Genomic DNA, 18,238 nt, shown 5'->3' with positions numbered 1-18,238 from the left:
AGCTAACTAAATAAGCTCAATTTTTTACAGTTAAGAGCACTCAACTAAATACAGTATATCTGGGCCCCAAGGGTGAGCCAACCCAGGCACACAGTTTAGCCACATACGGATGCCTGGTATCTGCTTATCCTTCAGGATTCAGCTTAACATCTTCTCCGCTCTTTCTTGATCACCCTGGCCAGCGACACCCCTTGCTGCTTGGTCTCTACCACCTGCCGTGCTCCCATTTTTTTTCCTGCATCACATGTCCCCCAATCCGTAACTGTTATTATTTACCTGTTTCTTGCTTGATGTCCCCACCAGGACACAAACTCCGTGACCACAGGGACCCAGTCTCCCTGGCCTCTACAGCATCTCCCATCTCCTACCAAACAGCCCCTGTTCACGATTTTCTTTTCCTTCCCTTGGACTATTTTCCTTTTACATTAATAGACGAGGAAATGGCGAGCAGAAGAAACGAGCAACAGACGATGCACATTCAAATAACCCCATATGAAAGGGGAGATCCTGCAACGCGCCCTTTGCCATGTCTGGTCCCCAGAGCCGTTTCAGCGGCCATTTTCCTCCCAGTTAAACCTACTGGTCTGAATTTGACCTCCTCTTTCTGGAGGGGGAGCTAATGATGAACGGGGTGAGCTGCAGTGGGAGGAAAAGCAAAGGGACGCAATCGTCTACAAATGAGGAACTGTCCCTGACTAATGAAGAGCTGACAGAGCAGAGCTCCAGATCAGACTTCCAGGCACAGAGTCCCCGCTCCAGCTGGGTTACTCTGTTCCAACTGGCCGCATCTCACACAACGTTCTTCACTCAACTGCTACCCAACCACACATGCCCCCCCCAAACCTAAACGGTTTAGATAAGTTGTTGTATTACTAGGACGATGCTATTTTAGGAGACCACAACTAAATAAAAACTCCTGAGGGTGAAGATGTTAGATAAACAATGAAACTCCCTAATTAAAGAGAGCAGAATGAGGTGAGCGAGGTTTCTACTTCTCACTCCCCAAACCTTGACCCGTCTTCCTCGTACAGCAGGGAAAGAAAAACTTTTAGTAATTAACATACCACACAAGGCCGGCCACCGATAATATTGAATCCCAGGGAGCCAGAGTCTCGATGTAGGACAAGAGTCAGACTTTTGGTTTCTTCTCCCTGTAGGGAACAGAGGAGTCAAAATTTTATTTACAAACAGGGAATAAATGGTAGCAATTTCCTTTCTATCTAAGCAGACTCACGGGCTCTTAGCTCATCATTAAAATCCTACATCTCTTGGGTAGTTTAAGCAAGGCAACTTTTAGGGCCCAAGCTGAAACCGTGTCCTGTATTGAGGAGGTTACGAACGTTTCTAGATCCCAACCCTGCAGTGCCCGCATAAGAATGTCTGGCGATGTCCAGACATGCCTAATGAACATTATCTATCAATGACTCCTTGGTCTGCACACGCATCTTTCCTTTGACTGGCCCATCGCACGCCAGCTGTCTAGACAGCTACTTTCTGTTTCTCAACCATCCTCAACAGCGCCATTCTTGTTTTGTCACGAGAGGTTCAAGGAGCAAGGCTCTCGGAAGTCTGAGCACATGTATGGCCTGTCAATAGTCATCTGTGTTTGAGAGACTTGGGGGAAAACCAGTCTGTGCAAAGTCAGACGCGAACGTGGAGGGGAAAGAGAAAAAATCCTGTATCTTACTGCAAAGCAAGGGGGAGGGGGGCAATTTCACAAAGTAATTACTGTCCAGTCCACAGGAGATGCCGAGACATTTAACAGAAAACACTCTGTTCAAAGGAGGCTGGTCAGTGTGAACCCCTTTAAATCAAACAAGCAGAAGTCACCCAGGCGGGTCTCACAGGCAATGGTGAACAGTCAGAAGGGACAGAGATTCCATGGCACCTTAGCAAACACTCTCAAGTAACAGACAGATGAATAAAAATAGGTTTAACCTTAGGTGCACACTGTCACTAAACAGGCATTGACATCAACATTAACCTCACCGAGACACCCCTGAAATGTTTCCACTTATTTGAATGATACACAAAACTTTACACGTAGGGACTGCAGAGACTCGCAAACGCTTCACTCACGTTTTCTGTTTAAACATGGTATTATTTAAACACTACATTTTTTTAAGATATGAATACTTCGTTAGAAGCTTAAAAAAAAAAAACAAACCCGTAACAGCTTAGGACAAAATAGATTTTGTTCTGATATTTACCACTTCCTGATCAAACCTTTGCCTTCTCCTTTTTCTGTGGAAATAAATGACAACATTTGAATGGCATGAATGCCAAGTATCTGACCCAGCTACACTGGCAAGGGAAACCACTCTTTCTGACGGGCAGTCAATGGCTTTTCTGAAGCACTGCTCCATTTAAAGCTAGAGTTGTCAACAAAGAACTGTGGTTCTGTATTTGGGCAGCAGAAACGTGCCCAACACTGGGGTGCCTGGGTGGCTCAGTCAGTTAAGCGACTTCAGCTCAGGTCATGATCTCGCGGTTTGTGACTTTGAGCCCCGCATCAGGCTCTGTGCTGACAGCTCAGAGCCTGGAGCCTGCTTCGGATTCTGTGTCTCACCCTCTCTGACCCTCCCCTGCTCACCTTCTGTGTCTGTCTCTCAGCAATAAATAAATGTAAAAAAAAATTTTTTTTTAATGTGCCCAACAGAACCAAATATGTGTGTGTGTGTATGTGTGTGTGTGTGTATGTGTGTATGGCTAATGGGCCTCGATATACAAAATTACCTACGTGCTTAAAACTTTTTTTTCTTTTTTGGAATGTTTATTTTTGAGAGAGAGAGAGAGAGAGAGAGAGAGAGAGAGAGACACAAAGCATGAGCAGGGGAGGGGCAGAGAGAGAGGGAGACACAGAATCCGAAGCAGGCTCCAGGCTCCGAGCTGTCAGCACAGAGCCAGACACGGGGTTCGAACTCACAAGCCGTGAGATCATGACCTGAGCCGAAGTTGGATGCTCAACCAACTGAGCCACCCAGGCGCCCCGTTTAAAGCTCTTAGTAACCACAACCGTTTCTCCTGCCTAGTGTACAGAATTTAAAATATTAGAATTTTTCAAAATTTTAAAACTGTTACATAAGCCTAAGCATCAATTATTAAAATCCTGTAAAAACAAAAATGACAATTTTTCATTAGAAAAAGACAGTCTTTAGGGGCACCTGGGTGGCTCAGTCAGTGAAGCATCCGACTTCAGCTCAGGTCATAATCTCACGGTTCATGAGTTCAAGCCCCATGTTGGGCTCTGTGCTGACAGCTCAGAGCCTGGAGCCTGCTTCCAATTCTGTCTCTCTGTCTCTGTCCCTCCCCCACTTTCACTCTCTGTCTCAGTCTCTCTCTTTCTCTCTCAAAAATAAATAATAAAAAAAAAGAAGAAAAAGACAGTTTTTAATGAAAGAACTAGGTGTCCTCTAAGAACAACGCAATAAAATACTCACTTCCACCTGCTCGCTTACTTGATATGTAAAACAGAGTGTTTTAATGTAAAAGGCAAAAACTCTCTTATCAAGCTGCTGTACCTAAGCAAAAGCAGAAAAGCCTCTATAATAACAAACTACCAATTTTGCAAAAAAAAAAAAAAAAAAAAAAAAAAGATCTCCAATCCCTGGTACCACCATCCAGAGTATCCGTCTGTCAGTGGTACTGATACGATTAAATTTGATGTACACAAGTTACCGGCCAAGAACGTCACTGTTCTAACAGAATAAACATTCGGGATCAACCAGATAGTTCTGAAATGTAAACGTGAGGATTCGCAAACTGAAATAGTTTATATCTCCCTGCCTTGGAAAAGCAAAATCCTGGTAAGTCCGCGTCTCACTTTGCTATCTTAGAGGGGTGAAAAAGTTAGAAATACATTGGAATTTGACTGAGTTATCACACATATCTTGCATTTCTGGCTTTCCTAACTAATGACAGAAACTGCACGGTTACACAGTAATCTGAGGCAGATGGCTCTAGTCTGGCAATCTCAAATGATGTACGGAAGAGAACGCACAACGGAATTTTTTAAAAGACTAGTTTCAAACCCACTGTGTGATAACCCTTGCTCTAAAAATTATAGAAAAACCAGGAAATCTTATTACAGGGCATTCACATTTACTGGCTGCTTACCATGTCCCAGAAATTATATTAAACATTTATTTAAATGCTTTATTTTCTTTAATAAATCCAACCCATCTCCTCCACTGGCACTCTTACCACCCTCATGATATAGGTGGGAAGAGCTAGTAAGAGGTCTAGCTGGGTTTTAGACCCAGGCTCTCTGATTCTAGACGCCATTTACTCTTCTACACTACTCCCTTTTCATATTGAATACAGAAAAGAAGGCCATGTGGGCTGGTAACCTCTTAGGTCTCTCTCAAGATGGTTCAATGGTTGGAGTTCCATAAAGGAACTCCTCATAGGAGCTTTCACCCGGGAAACCAACATGAACACAAAACTCCCAACTGTGCACTGAACTAATTATCTCCAGAAGACCCAATCTGAGATGCCCAGACACCTAAGTCTATACCTAGACTCCCAGATCTCTCTCCAGGGACAAGCCAGAAAATGCCTCAGACACAGCATTCCCCAGCCAAACAGCGATTTGCAAAGAACATTTTGGAACAATCAGTTTGACCATCTAAACTTCCCTGCCAGATGCAATCGCTGGAGAGAAAGAAGGGGTATTCTCATTTCTACAAGCATCTTGATGTAGTCTGCTGTCCAGGAAGGTAAGAACTGGCTTCAAGTGCCATCGCCTATTTTAGGACTGATTTGTAATAGTGAGCCAACGCAGGCAAGACTCACCACACAATGCCGGGAGCAACAAAAGAAGAGAAAAGCTGCGTCTGGGCTCAATTTCTTTCATTTCTCCATCTAACTTCCAGAGGTCTCTTCGCCTCTGACACCACGAACTTGACTCTGGTCTTCCCTTTCCATTCCTCTCCCCACAAAGCAATCTCAACTACTCTACTTTTTAATTCTTCACCAAGAAACACTAATCAAGAATTTAAACACTGGGCTTCACACAATGTATTTAACACGTTAACGTTAATTCCTGCTTATATCATTTAACCTGGTACTGAGCTGAAAATGCTACAGGATGGAGGGCATTCAAATGATTCTGGCTCAATTATGCTCTATGTAATTAAAGAGACATATATAAATGGGACAAGGGCAAAGGCTCCTGTCAATGCCACTTTGCTGACTTTTCACGGAAATGTTAACAAGGGGTTCTTTCGTCTAAAGAAAAATTTAACCGATATTAATCTGTACGGGGAGTTTATCATAACCCATGCTTTGAAATTTTCTCAATGGCCTAATGAAGTAATACAAACAAGGGGAAGAGCTCTATTTCACATAAACAACTGACTAAAGGATCAGCTTTCTGAAGCAGGCACTGTATTCACCCTCTAACCTGAGAAACTGAGGCTTCAAGAAATTCAGACACTTGCTTAAGATCACACAGCTGCAAAGAGGGAGAGCCAGGAATCAAGATCCATGGGACTCCAACGTCCGTGTTCTTTGTATTCCATGGGTAAATTCTGGCACTGTATCTTAAATCCTTTTGCCTCACCAGAGTGAACCTCCACATTAAAATGTCATGAAGGATTAGACATCTAATTAGTTTTGTGATCAGAGTTTTAAGCAAGGTTTCTTTGGACTATGTAATAACAGTGGCAAAGATTAGAGTGTCTATTATACCGTGAAGGGTATCATAAGAGTATTACGCCCCTGACAGGAACGGGGTGATGGTTAAGATCTCGGACTGCACAGTCAGAACCTGAGGTGAGTTTCCTCATCCCCAGAATGGGCATAATAATGGTTTCTTCTCACATCACGGGGTTATTATAAAGCATGAATGAGATAGACAACCGCCAACCAGTGCCTCAGTACAGTGCCTGGCCAACAGACTTGCTCACAAGATGAACAGGGCACAGTGTGTGGTGAACGCTATGACACTGAGCACTGAGGGCCCTGGTTCTCTTTAGCCACATAAATTACTCTGCCCCAAAGTCCAAGCAAATCCCAAATTAACTCAGTCCATCTAAGGCAAGTTTGGGAGAGCCTCAAGTTAAGCAAAATACGATAGTTATGTATTCATCATACCATCTGGCTGTACGATGGGAATTCTTCCATGTATGTGTCTCTGTTTTCCCCCCAAAGTCTGGAGACAGAGTGGCACGTTCTAGGAGGGCTGGTTAAGTGCCACCAGATAGTCGGTATTTTAGAGATGGTAGCAGGACGACAAGTAAACATAATAGGAGCAGCTGGGGTTGAACCTTCAGTGCAGCAAGCTAGGACGGGCAAGTGATACTGTCCCGGTGGGATACGGGGACAAGGAGGGGAAGTCAGACACATGACGTACCCAGGCCTTGAGGGAGGTGGCCATGAGAGAACGGGGAAACAGGTGTTGGCTCACAACGGGACAGGACAAACAGTAAGTCCAAGAACGTGTGGACTTGGATAGGGACAGCAAACCTAGAAGATGCTGGGGAGATGGAAAGGGAGGGGTAACTGGCGACCACTGAGGCATGTGGACTGCTCCACGTTCTACCAGATCAGTGGGTCCTGATGGGCTGGGAAGAAAAGGTGAAAAACGGGAAAATCAGCAACGAAAATGTTGGTGACATGGCATCTCCTTGGCCGCTTTCCCTAGAACTGCCCCTATCCTGTTCCTCTTCTCTGGTGGCCTGTGTCTCTTTCCTTCAGGAGCCAGGACCCAGGAGACAGGCATGTCTCACCAACAGCCTGGGCAGCAGATGGAAAACGATGCTTCCAGTCGTTCTCTGGACCCCAGATACAGCACGGGCTCCTTGGGGTGGGGGGGGGGGTGGAGCTGGAAGCTCTAACAGATCCTCAGCTCCCCAGCCTCCACCCAAGAACACAGCTCACTGCTGGGTCCCTAGGGCAGGGGAGGACCTCTTGGGGAGGTGCTTAGGTCTTTAGGATTAAGAAAGAACAGAGATATATTAGCCTTGGAGAAGGAGATGTGGGCACCAAGCCCTAAATAAATGGCATGAAAAGTCCACATAACTTACACCATTAAGTCAGCAGAAATGGAAACTCCATGTTCACGAACGCCATAGTTGATTTCTCTGAAAATAAGCTTTGCTATCATATTCGAACAAGTAACTACTGGATCAATGTTTAAATTGTCCAAAACACAATCTGCTCAAATTTCAACTCAAGGTCTAAGTGGACAATATGGGAGGAAAAGTCAACGGTGGAAAAGGCAAAAATCAAATTTACTTTGTCAAAGTCACCTTACATGGTGGCTGGGGGGGGGGGGGGGGGGATTCTTTTTTTTTTAAGTGTCCAAGGACATGAAGTGTCTCCTACAGGAAAAGTCCCTTTTCCTTAGTATTACTCTGTCACCACCCTCCTCCAAACAATCTGGCCTCAGAAGCTTGGATGTGTGCCATCTCCTAATCCATGCGGTGGCCTCCAGAGCCCATCCATGCCACTGTTAACGTGGATTCTTTCTAAACACTCTTTTCCGCCCAGTGACGGGTGTTCCCCAATCACTGGTGGTGTGGGACTCACAGCCGAGAACTGGCTGGACTGGAAAGCTGCCCAGCGGGTTCTGAGAACTGTAATTGACTGACCGCCAGTCTATGTAACTGGGGTGACAGGACACCTCTCAGCCTCGGATTATGCAAAGCTTTCAGAGAGTCCCACAGCTGGGAAACAGCTCTATCTGTGCACTAGTCACAAGAAAGCACAAAAATGTACAGCGGTGGGGGCTGGGAGAACAGGAGGCAGAGCTGGCTGCCAGAAATTCCCTACTCAAGAGATGAGGGTATCTTCACTTCCTTACACCGAAATGTGTTTGTCCTCTTTGCCATTCAAACTATGTTTCTAATGGCTGGCTGGGGTCAATCTCCTCCCTGTAACTCAACCTCCAGCTCTAAAGAAGGGATATTCTTGGGGGAAGAACAGGGGAGGACTGTTCAAGCCTCAAACTGAAGGCAGTCATGAGGTTGATGCAAACGAACTGAAAATGGATGAGAGGCGCCCGGGTGGCTTAGTCAGTTAAGACCCACTCAGGTCACAATCTTGCAGTTCATGGGTCAGGCCCCCATTGGGCTCTTTGCTGACGGCTCAGAGCCTAGAGGCTGCTTCGGATTCTGCGATTTCCTCTCTCTCTCTGCCCCTCCCCTGCTCATGCTCGGACTCTATTTCAAAAATAAACATTAAAAAAGAAATGTATGAGACAGTCAATGTAAGTATCAGTGGTGTGCATCTGTCACCAAAATAAAAGTAAGCAAAGATGAGAAAGGCAAAGAGGATGGAAAAACAGGTGGAAAGAAATACAAAAAGAGCTTCTCTGAAGTCATACTATCTACAGAATAGTATACATAAACCCATCCATAGGCCAAACAAGTTATTTTTGAAAAACAGTATAGAGAAACAGTCCCGAGGTTCAAAGGTACATATGTAGTGTCTACTGTGCAGTCTTACTTAAATAACGTAAGAAATCCCTAAAAATTTACTTCTTTATTCCCGTGAGTTTGATTTCAAGTCTGCACCTTTAACTTTTATCAACTCCTGTCTCTCCTGGTGAACATCTACAAGCAAGCCTTCACCGGAAAACTAACAAACAAGAACAAACTTTATTTAAGGAGCTACCGAATTGTCACATTTCCATAGGGTAAGCAAGCAAAAGTTATGCAGCTGGAACACGGTTAAGTTCTCCCTTATAGGAAGGCAGGGGCTCTGCCCAGCCAACCTCTCCTGAGCCTTGTTACTTTCAGTTAGACAGACACAAACACACCTAACAACCCCCTAAGCCTCATTTTATTCATGAGCGTTATTAACCACCTCCTTTACATGTTAGCCCAGAGGCTACCCTGACACAGCAAAACTGACCTGGCATGTTTCTCTTCTACCCAGTGGCCACCAGGGGAAAAGAGTCAGATAGGAACCCAGAGAACTAGTCACTCAGGGCAGCACGACTCTCACAATGAAACTGTGACCCTGTGAGCAAAAACCCCTGCCCATCTTCTTCTCCATTACACCACTTCAAATTTCTCATGTTTCTTCAGCAATTCCTTTTAAAAAGATCTAAAAAACCTACAGGTGCCAGGCGCTCAACAGATGTTCAATCAATGCTCGTTAAGGCTTACTGTGCACCTAACACCAATCACCTGGTTTAATCCTAAAGCCAACTGTATCAGCCCAAATAGGATCCCATTTTAGAGATAAGACAAATAAGGCTTACAGGAGGTTACAAGAGCTTCCCAGAGGCCCTTAACAGTAAGCCAGAGGAAACATGTGAATCCTATTTTCACCGACTGCAGGACTACACACAGCAGAGACACAGACACCTGAAAACAGCGCCTAGAAAAATTCTAAGGGTGACCTCTCTGCCCAGGACTCATTGCTGCTTAACCGCTGCCCAAAGAATAGTTCATCCCTCCCCGTTCCAGGCGACACTGCTGCAGGGCCCACTCACACACAGGCTGCACGGGGTCTCTGTCCCCTAAACTCCCCACGAATGTATATATGGAATGGGTGAGAAAGGTGGATGCCTGTGTCCATCTGTTAGTTATTTTCTTTACAAGACTAATCATTATGTTATACCACTTCCCTTTTTTATTGGAACAGGCTTATTAGAACACCATTAGTTCAGGGGGGGCAGAAGCTAAGCCATAGCAAAAGAGCTTGAGTAAACAAAGAGTAGGAAGACTTGTGTCGTGTTTTCAAAGACTCAAGTGGGTGACTGACCCCATGGGTTAAAGCTGCTCAGGTTGACCTCTGTATCCAGTGGTGCCTATCATGGTGCCTGGCACAATGTGTCTAAGAATGTGTGGAGCTAAACAGCAAGAATACACTCGGAAAAGATTCTATTTTCTTTCTACCATCAACCACTCGGTAAATTATTAGCATGAAAATTAGAGAAATGAGCCACTATTCCATCCAGGATTCCATTTCTTTAATTCTTTTTTGTTTTACTGGATTCTCTTTTCATAGGATCTGTTTTATGTTCTGTGTGTTCTACACCAGACCTATGAAAATGGGAGTCACGGCATGGGAAGAACACACTTCATCAACATGGACCAGAAGCCACCAAACCAACTAGAAGGAGCCAAAGGAAGAGGATGGGAGAAGATGTTTAATCTTCCAGGCCTCGGTTTCTCCGCCTGTAATATGGAAGGTAATGGTTTGTTGTACCTACCTCACGGGGTCTAAGGATAAAATAAACACCTCCAATTAACATAGTGCTTGTATATATAAATAACAGCCCTCTAGAAACATGTATGAGACCTCACAGGAAACAGTGCCTCGGAAGAAAATGCTTTTCTTATTGTGGCCATAGTGTATGAGCCTGAAGTCAGACACTGGGCTCAAATCCCAGTTTTATACTTGGAATCTCTGTAAATTCTGGACTTTACCTAACTTTTATCTAACATATTTTTTAAAAAAGAGAGATCTACCTAATGAAAAAGATGGAGAAGCTCACATACATACGTACATAAAGCACCCTAAGTGTATGGCACCCAACATAATTAAATGAATACTTCTTTTCCTTTCAAGCTCCTGGTTCTATACTCTAATGCATAACAGCCTTATAGATCCTTAATTTTTTTTTTTTACATTTTATTTATTTTTGATAGAGACAGAGCACAAGTGGGGGAGGGGCAGAGAGACGGAGACACAGAATCTGAAGCAGGCTCCAGGGTCTGGGCTGTCAGCACAGAGCCTGACGCGAGGCTCAAACCCACAAACCTCGAGATCATGACTTGAGCCGAAGTCGAACCCTTAGCCAACGAGCCACCCAGGCGCCCCACGGCCTTATAGATTCTTATGCGTCAAATATTTTTACAAACCGGCAAGCATTATTTCCAAATGCAGAAGGAACCACTTATGAATAAATATCAGAATTCCCAATTCAAAAAGTCCAGTTCTAATTATTCAATTAAGAGTAGCTAACATAATGTAAACCAAATCTTAATTCTGTGTATCAAACATTTAAATTAAATGGATTGACAGCCCACAATTCCTTTAGCTGAACTGGGCTGTTTTGTTAGATGCACTAGGAAATGGTTATTCGCTGAAGCTTTTCCAGAAACAGAAAATACACTGGAAGGTGAACACTGTGATAGATACATTTCAAAGTGTTTGCACATCTGGAAAGCCTTCTGATACAATTGTCTATTAGATTCACTTACCTCCAGGAGTTCTGAAATGGACAAAATCGTTTCTGGGATTTGGTGCTTGATACAATTTGATCTGGGTGGATCCAGCAGAACAAAAAGAATGCCTCCCAAAAACCTGGGAACAATTTTGTTAACTTGGGGGTCACGGAAAAACTCATTCTTTTTCAATACAAGCTCACTGTTGGTTTTCTGAAAACTGAAAAGTTGTGATGGCTGACAAGACAGCCTCTCCAATCTTGAATTCACCCACCAAACCAACACATATTGAAAGCTTACAGGGCACATGGCAATCTTGTGTCCAGGGCACAGCCCTGAAGAAGAGGGACGTGCTTCCTCCTGGGGAGACACAATAAACTGCCCTTCCAATTATTTAGTTACAGCTTTGATAAACACCATGCAGGAGGAGGACCAAAGTGAACATCTCAGGGCACCAGACCTCATCTACGAGGTGAGAGAGGGCTTCGTGGATGTAGGAGTGCTTGAGCTGGGATGGGAAGGATAGAAAGGTTATCTAGTGATGAGCAAATCTTAAGTGCTGGCATAAAGGCAGGGGCAGAAGGCGACATTTCAAAATTTGTAGATTATCTAGTGATGAGTATTTGCAAAGACTTGTAAGTAGAGAAAAGATCAAGTGTAAAGGCCCGGGGGCAGAAAGGAGCATAGGGTCATATTCATGGAACTTCCTGAGACTCAAGAAGCTGGGAAGAGAGAAGCAACAGGGTAAGAATGCAAGCAGACAGACAGGTGGTGGCTGGCAGGATCCAGAGCACCATGGACCTTACAGCCACGCAAGTGAAACTAGAAAACAAATGAAGGGTTTCAGGAGGCTTCAGATTGACATTTCTGTTTTTCTTTGTAAGTTTGAGAGAGAAAAAGAGGACACATATGCACAAGCAGAGGAGGGGCAGGCAGAGAGGGAGAGAGAATCCCTGGCAGGCTCCTCGCTTGTCAGCACAAGGCCTGACACAGGGCTCAAGCTCACAAACTGTGAGATCATGACCTCAGCTGAAATCAAGAGTCGGACACTTAACCAACTAAGTCACCCAGGCGCCCCTCAACCTGACATTTCTAAGAGATTATTCCCGGTGCTAGGTAATTGCATGAGAGCAAGAAAATACGTAGTGGGAGCAGTTGTGGTATAGGCAAGAGGTGGTGGTGGCTGAGATCAAGACTGATTTTGTTTCCGAGGTGACATCTGGCAGTGTCTGGAGACACCTGTGATCATCCCAACCTAAGCAGTGCTACGGACATCCAGCAGATAGAGCCAGGGATGCTGCTAAAGATCCTATAAAACAAGGAACACTGTTTCCCCCCCCCCCCCCCTCCGCAACACACATACAATGAAGGATTATCTACCCCAAAATGTTAATAGCTGGAGTTGGAAAACCGGTGGTTTGAACCAGGGATATCACTGGATGGGGAGGCAGAGCAGTAAATAGATTCCAAAAGTATTTTGGAGGGGCACCTCGATGGCTCACTGGGTTAAGCGTCCGACTTCGGCTCAGGTCATGATCTCACGGTTCGTGAGTTCCAGCCCCGCAATAGGCTCTGTACTGACAGCTCAGAGCCTGGAGACTGTTTCGGATTCTATGTCTCCCTCTCTCTCTGCCCCTCTCAAAAATAAACATTTAAAAATTTTTTAAAAAGGGTTTTGGACGGAAAATCACTAAGACTTAATGACGGACTGGATACAGAAATAAAAGTGCAAAGGTACCAAGGAGGAGTTCCCGGGTTTTCAGTAATTTTCAAGAAAATTTATGCTCAGAACTTTCCCTTGCTTGGAAAGCCAGAGAAGTCTATGAAATGCTTTTTCTCTTAGAATCAGGTAGGTCAGTCAGGGTGGAAAAACTGAGGCTGGCAGCAAAACTCTTGAACTTATTCAACCAAACCGTCATCACCATGTCTGTTGCGGCCCAGAAGCAGCTTCTTATTGGTTAAAGATGCCTGGTCAGGCCGTAGTTAACCACTGTGTAACTGCTGGGTAGGTCTGGGTTTTAGAACTTTACCCCGATCTTTTGTAAAAGGAGACTAATATGTGTTCATCTAGGTCTGTACTTGAACCCTAACTCTTCATCCAGAAGAGTAGCTAACCCAGCCTGACAAGCAGAGCAGCATCACCTGGAAGCTTGTGAGAACTACAGACTCTGAGGCCCCAAGCCAGCCCTAATTGATCAGTATCTTGAGGAGGTAAGATGCGGCAATCTGTTTTAACAAGCTATCTGGGTGATTTCGGATCACAGGGATGTTTGAGAAGCAAGCCCTAGTACCCATTTTAGAGCAGGAGAAACAACGTCTATGTAGGTCCAGCACAGACAAATCCTCAACACTCAGCGAGCGTCCAAAACCCAAAGGTTAAGGTAATTTTTAAAATGCCAGATCATTTTATGGAACAAGGTCTAGGTCTTGAAGGGCTGGTAGGGAAAATCTTCTAAGTGTTTCTTATCTACTTCAGCTTGGGACAGATAAACATTACGACTTATTAAAAAAAAAAAAAATCAAGTGTTGTGCATCAGAGTTTCCAAGCAATATAAATCCTTCTGCCTTTTGGAAGAGAATAAACAGTACCCAGCAGGAACAGAGAGTCGACCCAATGAAATAAACAAGTTCTTAAACAGCTCGCAGTGGGAGAGGTTTTTCTGGCTGATGCAGGAACAGCGAAAGCTTTTCAGCGAGGGCCACTGAGGGTTAACTTTGGGGCAAGAGGAGCAAGCTTCCCTGAGGCCTCAGTTGAGGCCAGCCAGGGTCTGAAGCCAGAGAGAGGAACTTGTGCAAACTGCAGGCCAGGCCATTCTTGGCTGTCCTTGAGGCTAGCGCTGGGGTGCATAGGAGTCCCAGGGCAGGCTCCAACTCCAGACCCGAACTTTCTCCGTAAGCTCAAAAAGCAACAACATCTTGTCCCTAAGCTTAATACCCTTGATTATCTTACTGGCTCACCCAGCACAGCCCCAAACACAACCACAGTTCAGATTCAAGTATCCTATTTTTGATTCTGAGAGAAGGTTTAACCAAACACTCCAGAAAGAAAACAGAAAGGCAAGAAGAAATAATAAACTAGCTTAACAATGAATGATGTATCAACTCCGGGGTAGTGAATGGCTTATTTATAAATAAGCATCACTTAAAACTACGCAGGAAGTTCGCATGACAGCATAAACAAGAGAAACTCAGGAACTCTTCTGCTGCAAACCCGGTGCCTGCTAGAGGACCAAGTCTTGCCCTCTGTTTTGGTGAGCAGGCTCACACCAGTCTTTTGTATGCCTGTGCGGTCCTGGGTGAGCCTCTCAGTTGTAAATATTTGCCCTTCGCCCAGAGCTGGCCAGCTGCTCAGACTGAGGCTGACAGGCCAGGGGGCCAGGATGGGGAGGGGAGGAGCGGGGAGAGGGAAAACTTGCAGGCCTGGTGTGTGCATAAAGAGGGGGTTGGGAGAGGGCAGAGAGAGGCGAAGCAGATGCAGGCCCCTGGGGCAAAAATGTTCTCCCACAGCCATATGGAACAGGCAACCACACAGTGGCACCACGCCCCTCCCCGTTTGCATAAAACGTGGCCTTTACAATCAGGAAAACCCTGGTTCTCAACAGGCGATTTTGCACGCGTCCAAACACACACCCCACCCCCAGAGAACACCTGATAATATTTGGAGACATTTTTAGTTGTCATGTCTTGGAGGCAGGAGTGCTACTAGTATCTAGTGGGTAGAGGCCAGGGAAGCTGCTAAACATTTTACAATGCAGAGGACGGCCTCCTCCAATAAAGAATGATGGGACTCAGTATGTCAATACATCCCAATGCTGATAACTCCGATGTAGAACCCGAATCCTCACTCTGTTCCCGGAGTCACAGTATGACTCTGGACAAGTTCTATGACCTCTCTGAACCTGCTTCCTCCACCTGAAAGGATTAAGTAGATAATGCCTGTAAAGTGCTTCCCACAGTTGCTAGAACATAATAAACACTCAAAAAATGGGCCTTGGGTTTACACTGAGAGGCAACACAATCGTGCTTATGACCCTGGGCTGGAAAGACAGGCACATGAGCATTCAGAAGGCAACTCTGGCACTAAAAGCTATGACCCAGGTACATGTCTGCCCCTCACAGGGGCTCAGTCTCTTCATCTACAAAATGGGAAGCATCCCAGCTGCCTCACTTGATTAAAAAGGAAACACCTGAGAAGTACTCAGCATAAGGCCTAGAGCAAAGCAAGCCTTCACTCAGGGTGACCGTTGTAATTACACCAACTATCAGCGCAAGGCGATGGCCCCAGGGGGATGTTAACACTTTGTTGAGCACACACTCTCCACCCAGCACAGGGCCAGGTCTTTGTAACTATTCTCTCCCAGTAGGCTGACAACCACCCATTTTACATTTAGGTAAACTGATGCATCTGGATGTTAAACCTCACAGTCACTCAGTTGGTGTGCAAAACGCCCAAGTTCTAAAATAGTTGCAATTTGAAAGAACTTCCTCTCAATTATTACTTTATGATTGGTGGCACTTTCTTTTTTTCTGGAATCCCCGCATGAACGCCACAGACGGGGCCTGGCTGTGTTTTACCCGTGTCACATCTCTAGGGACCAGTTTCTAACTTTAGAAAGGCTACACAGCTTGCTCAAGGTCAGCCAGCCAGTTGGCAGCAAAGCCCACGTCTGAATCCAGCTTTCACTCCAGGGGCCCGTCTTCTGGAATCCTTCTGAACTTATTCAGAACTGTGTGTTTCATTTGCTCTTTCTGAAATTCCTAAGGATGCATGGATACAGTTTACCCTGTGTGTCGATATCTCATGCTTGGTGCCACAGGTATAGAGAACTAGGTTTTTCAACCTTAAGAAGTTAAGCAACTGCCCCAAGATCACCTAGCTGATCTGAGCAGCAAAACGTCTGACTTTGGAACTGCACTCATTCTTACTCCACGCTGTGGGGTCCTTTTAGTCTTTCCAGACCCCAGGAAGCTGCTGTAGCTACATTTCACCCTGTGTATGTGATCTGCAGGGACCATAGTTTCCAAGCTTAAACTGTTGCAGCGGCCCGCTCTTAGTGATACAGCGAGTAAGCAGTGGAAGGAGGCGGCAGGGATGCTCCTGGGAAGTTCCAGGCATCCCGGTGCCCAAAGGGACCAGGAGGGGCCCTGGGTACCCAGGGGAGCCCGGCAGGGGGTTGGGGCCGGTGGCGGGCGCCTACCTTGCCGCCGGGCGGCGCGGCCACGCAGCGGCTGAGCGAGTCGAGGCGCGCGCTGTACTCCGTGAACTTCTTTTGGTAGCGCAGTGCGGTCATCTGCAGCTCCAGCTGCGCCGCGGCCAGCTGCGCCACCAGCGACTTCTCGCGCTTGCCGGCGCGCAGCGCCTCCTTCTTGAGCGCCTTGTGCAGCGCGCCCAGGCGGGCCTGCAGCGCGCTGTTATGCGCCCGCAGGGCCCTGGCGCAGCAGTGGCCGCCCGCGCGCTGCTCGCCGTGCGTCAGGGGCAGCCCGCAACCCTCCTGGCAGCGGCCCACCGGCCGCGCGTCGCACGCGTCGCGCATGTGCGCCTCCACGTCGCGCCGCAGCAGCACCTGGCCGCAGCCCGCGTGGCGGCAGCGCGCGGGCGCGAAGTCGCAGCGCTCGAGGTGCTCTGGCAGCTGCTGCAGCTTGACCACCCGGCCGCAGCCTCGCGCCGCGTGCGCGCACTTGATGTCCAGCTTGAGGATGAGGCGCTTGAGCGGCAGGACGTGGTTGAGCTCCTTGGCCGACAGGCGACCGCGGCAGCGCGCCGGGCAGCTGCCCTCCTGCACCACCCAGGGCAACACGCAGCCGGCGCAGAAGACGTGGCCGCACGGCGTGGTCAGCGGGTCCTCCAGGACCTTGTGGCACAGCGCGCACTTCAGGTCCGGGTCCACGTCGCCGTCGAAGCGGTCCAGCTCGAAGCCCATGGTGGCGGCCGGGGCCCGGGGTCGCCGCCGGGCGGCCGGCCGCCCCCTCCCTCCCTCCCTCCCTGCGAGGCAGCCCAGACGCGCCGGCTGCGCCTCCCGCTCGCTCGCTCGCTCTCCCCGGACTGAGCCTAATTGCTCCAGACTTCCTCGGAAAATGCCCGAGGAACAGGACTCCTCCAGCCGTATATGCGCGAGCGCGTGCGCACTTACATCCTGCCTGGGCTGTCTCCGGCCCGCCCCTTGCCACAAGGAGGAGGCAGAGGAGGATGGAGAGACCCCGAGAGAGGACTGGCCTGCCCAGGACGCCAGTCTGAGCCCTTCTCTCCGGCGACTCCTCTCTGCTGTCTTGCAGTTTTTGCTATAGGGTACCAACACAGGCCAAGAAAAGCTCACCGAGTTTGGAGCGGAGGCTGGTGTTACCGCCCAGAGACTTCTCCTGGAGCCCCTTCCGGGACAGATCGTGACTTTTAACTCCCCTCCCCCGCGCTCTCTTTTCTTGGCTAATTGCAGAGAACGAAAAATATTTTGGGGTCAGCTATCTCAGCACTTACGGTCTTTATTTATTTCATTCCAGGGAAAGTTACTGAGCCTGCGGAACGCTCCAGCAACTGCAGTTCCGACCCGAGGTTCTGCGGAGCCCAGGATTTGGGCAGGCCAAGGATTCCAGGACCAGAGGGCGAATCTGCAGGGGGGACTCTGCGGGGAAGAGAGCTGCTCACAGGCTGTCGGGATGGGAGAGGGTAGAATCCTGGCTCGGTCCATTTCACTTAACACCTCTCAAGTGTCCGCGCTTCTAAATCGGTCCCTTTAAAAATCATCAGTACGATGTTGTGAGAGAGTGTTAGCGCCATTTAAAAATTGTTTTACTGCCTGACAAGAGAAGTAACGCTGGTCCTACAAAGTGAAAAATCGCACAAGTATAAATCTGAGAGAAGTTCCCCATAACCCACCCTCACATCCCGTCATGTGAACTGTGTTGTTTTTTTTTTTTTTTTCCTTTGTTATACACAAATATTACTTTGTTACATTTCCATTTTCCACTTAGGGGACACTCAGGCTGGGAGAAGGAAAAAAAAAAGTGCTGTCAGATGTCCTACAGCAGTGTTTCTCAAATTTTAATGTGGAGGTGGAATCTGATCCCGATCCCGTAGGTCTGGGGCGGGGCCTGAGAATCTCCAAGTTAAAAGAGCT

At 47.0% G+C, this 18,238-nt stretch overlaps 1 protein-coding gene across 1 annotated transcript in view; it reads right to left on the bottom strand.

Annotated features, from left to right (window-relative positions):
• Positions 1 to 17,374, bottom strand: part of PDZRN3 (PDZ domain containing ring finger 3) — a 245,239-nt gene extending 227,865 nt beyond the window's left edge. Inside the window, exons 1-2 of the mRNA XM_040492154.1 lie at positions 16,325 to 17,374; positions 1,065 to 1,151 (exon numbers count right to left, since the gene is read on the bottom strand). Of these exons, the coding sequence (XP_040348088.1) occupies positions 1,065 to 1,151; positions 16,325 to 17,047 (810 nt within the window). The 5' untranslated portion in view covers positions 17,048 to 17,374. The remainder of the gene's footprint in view (positions 1 to 1,064; positions 1,152 to 16,324) is intronic.
• Between the last annotated feature and the right edge of the window lie 864 nt (positions 17,375 to 18,238).

This window comes from Herpailurus yagouaroundi, unplaced genomic scaffold (assembly GCF_014898765.1).
Source record: "Herpailurus yagouaroundi ecotype Mexico unplaced genomic scaffold, PumYag 183, whole genome shotgun sequence".
Classification (NCBI taxonomy): domain Eukaryota; kingdom Metazoa; phylum Chordata; class Mammalia; order Carnivora; family Felidae; genus Herpailurus; species Herpailurus yagouaroundi.
The sequence above is the reverse complement of the archived record's forward strand: the minus strand, read 5'-3'. Positions and strand labels throughout refer to the sequence as shown.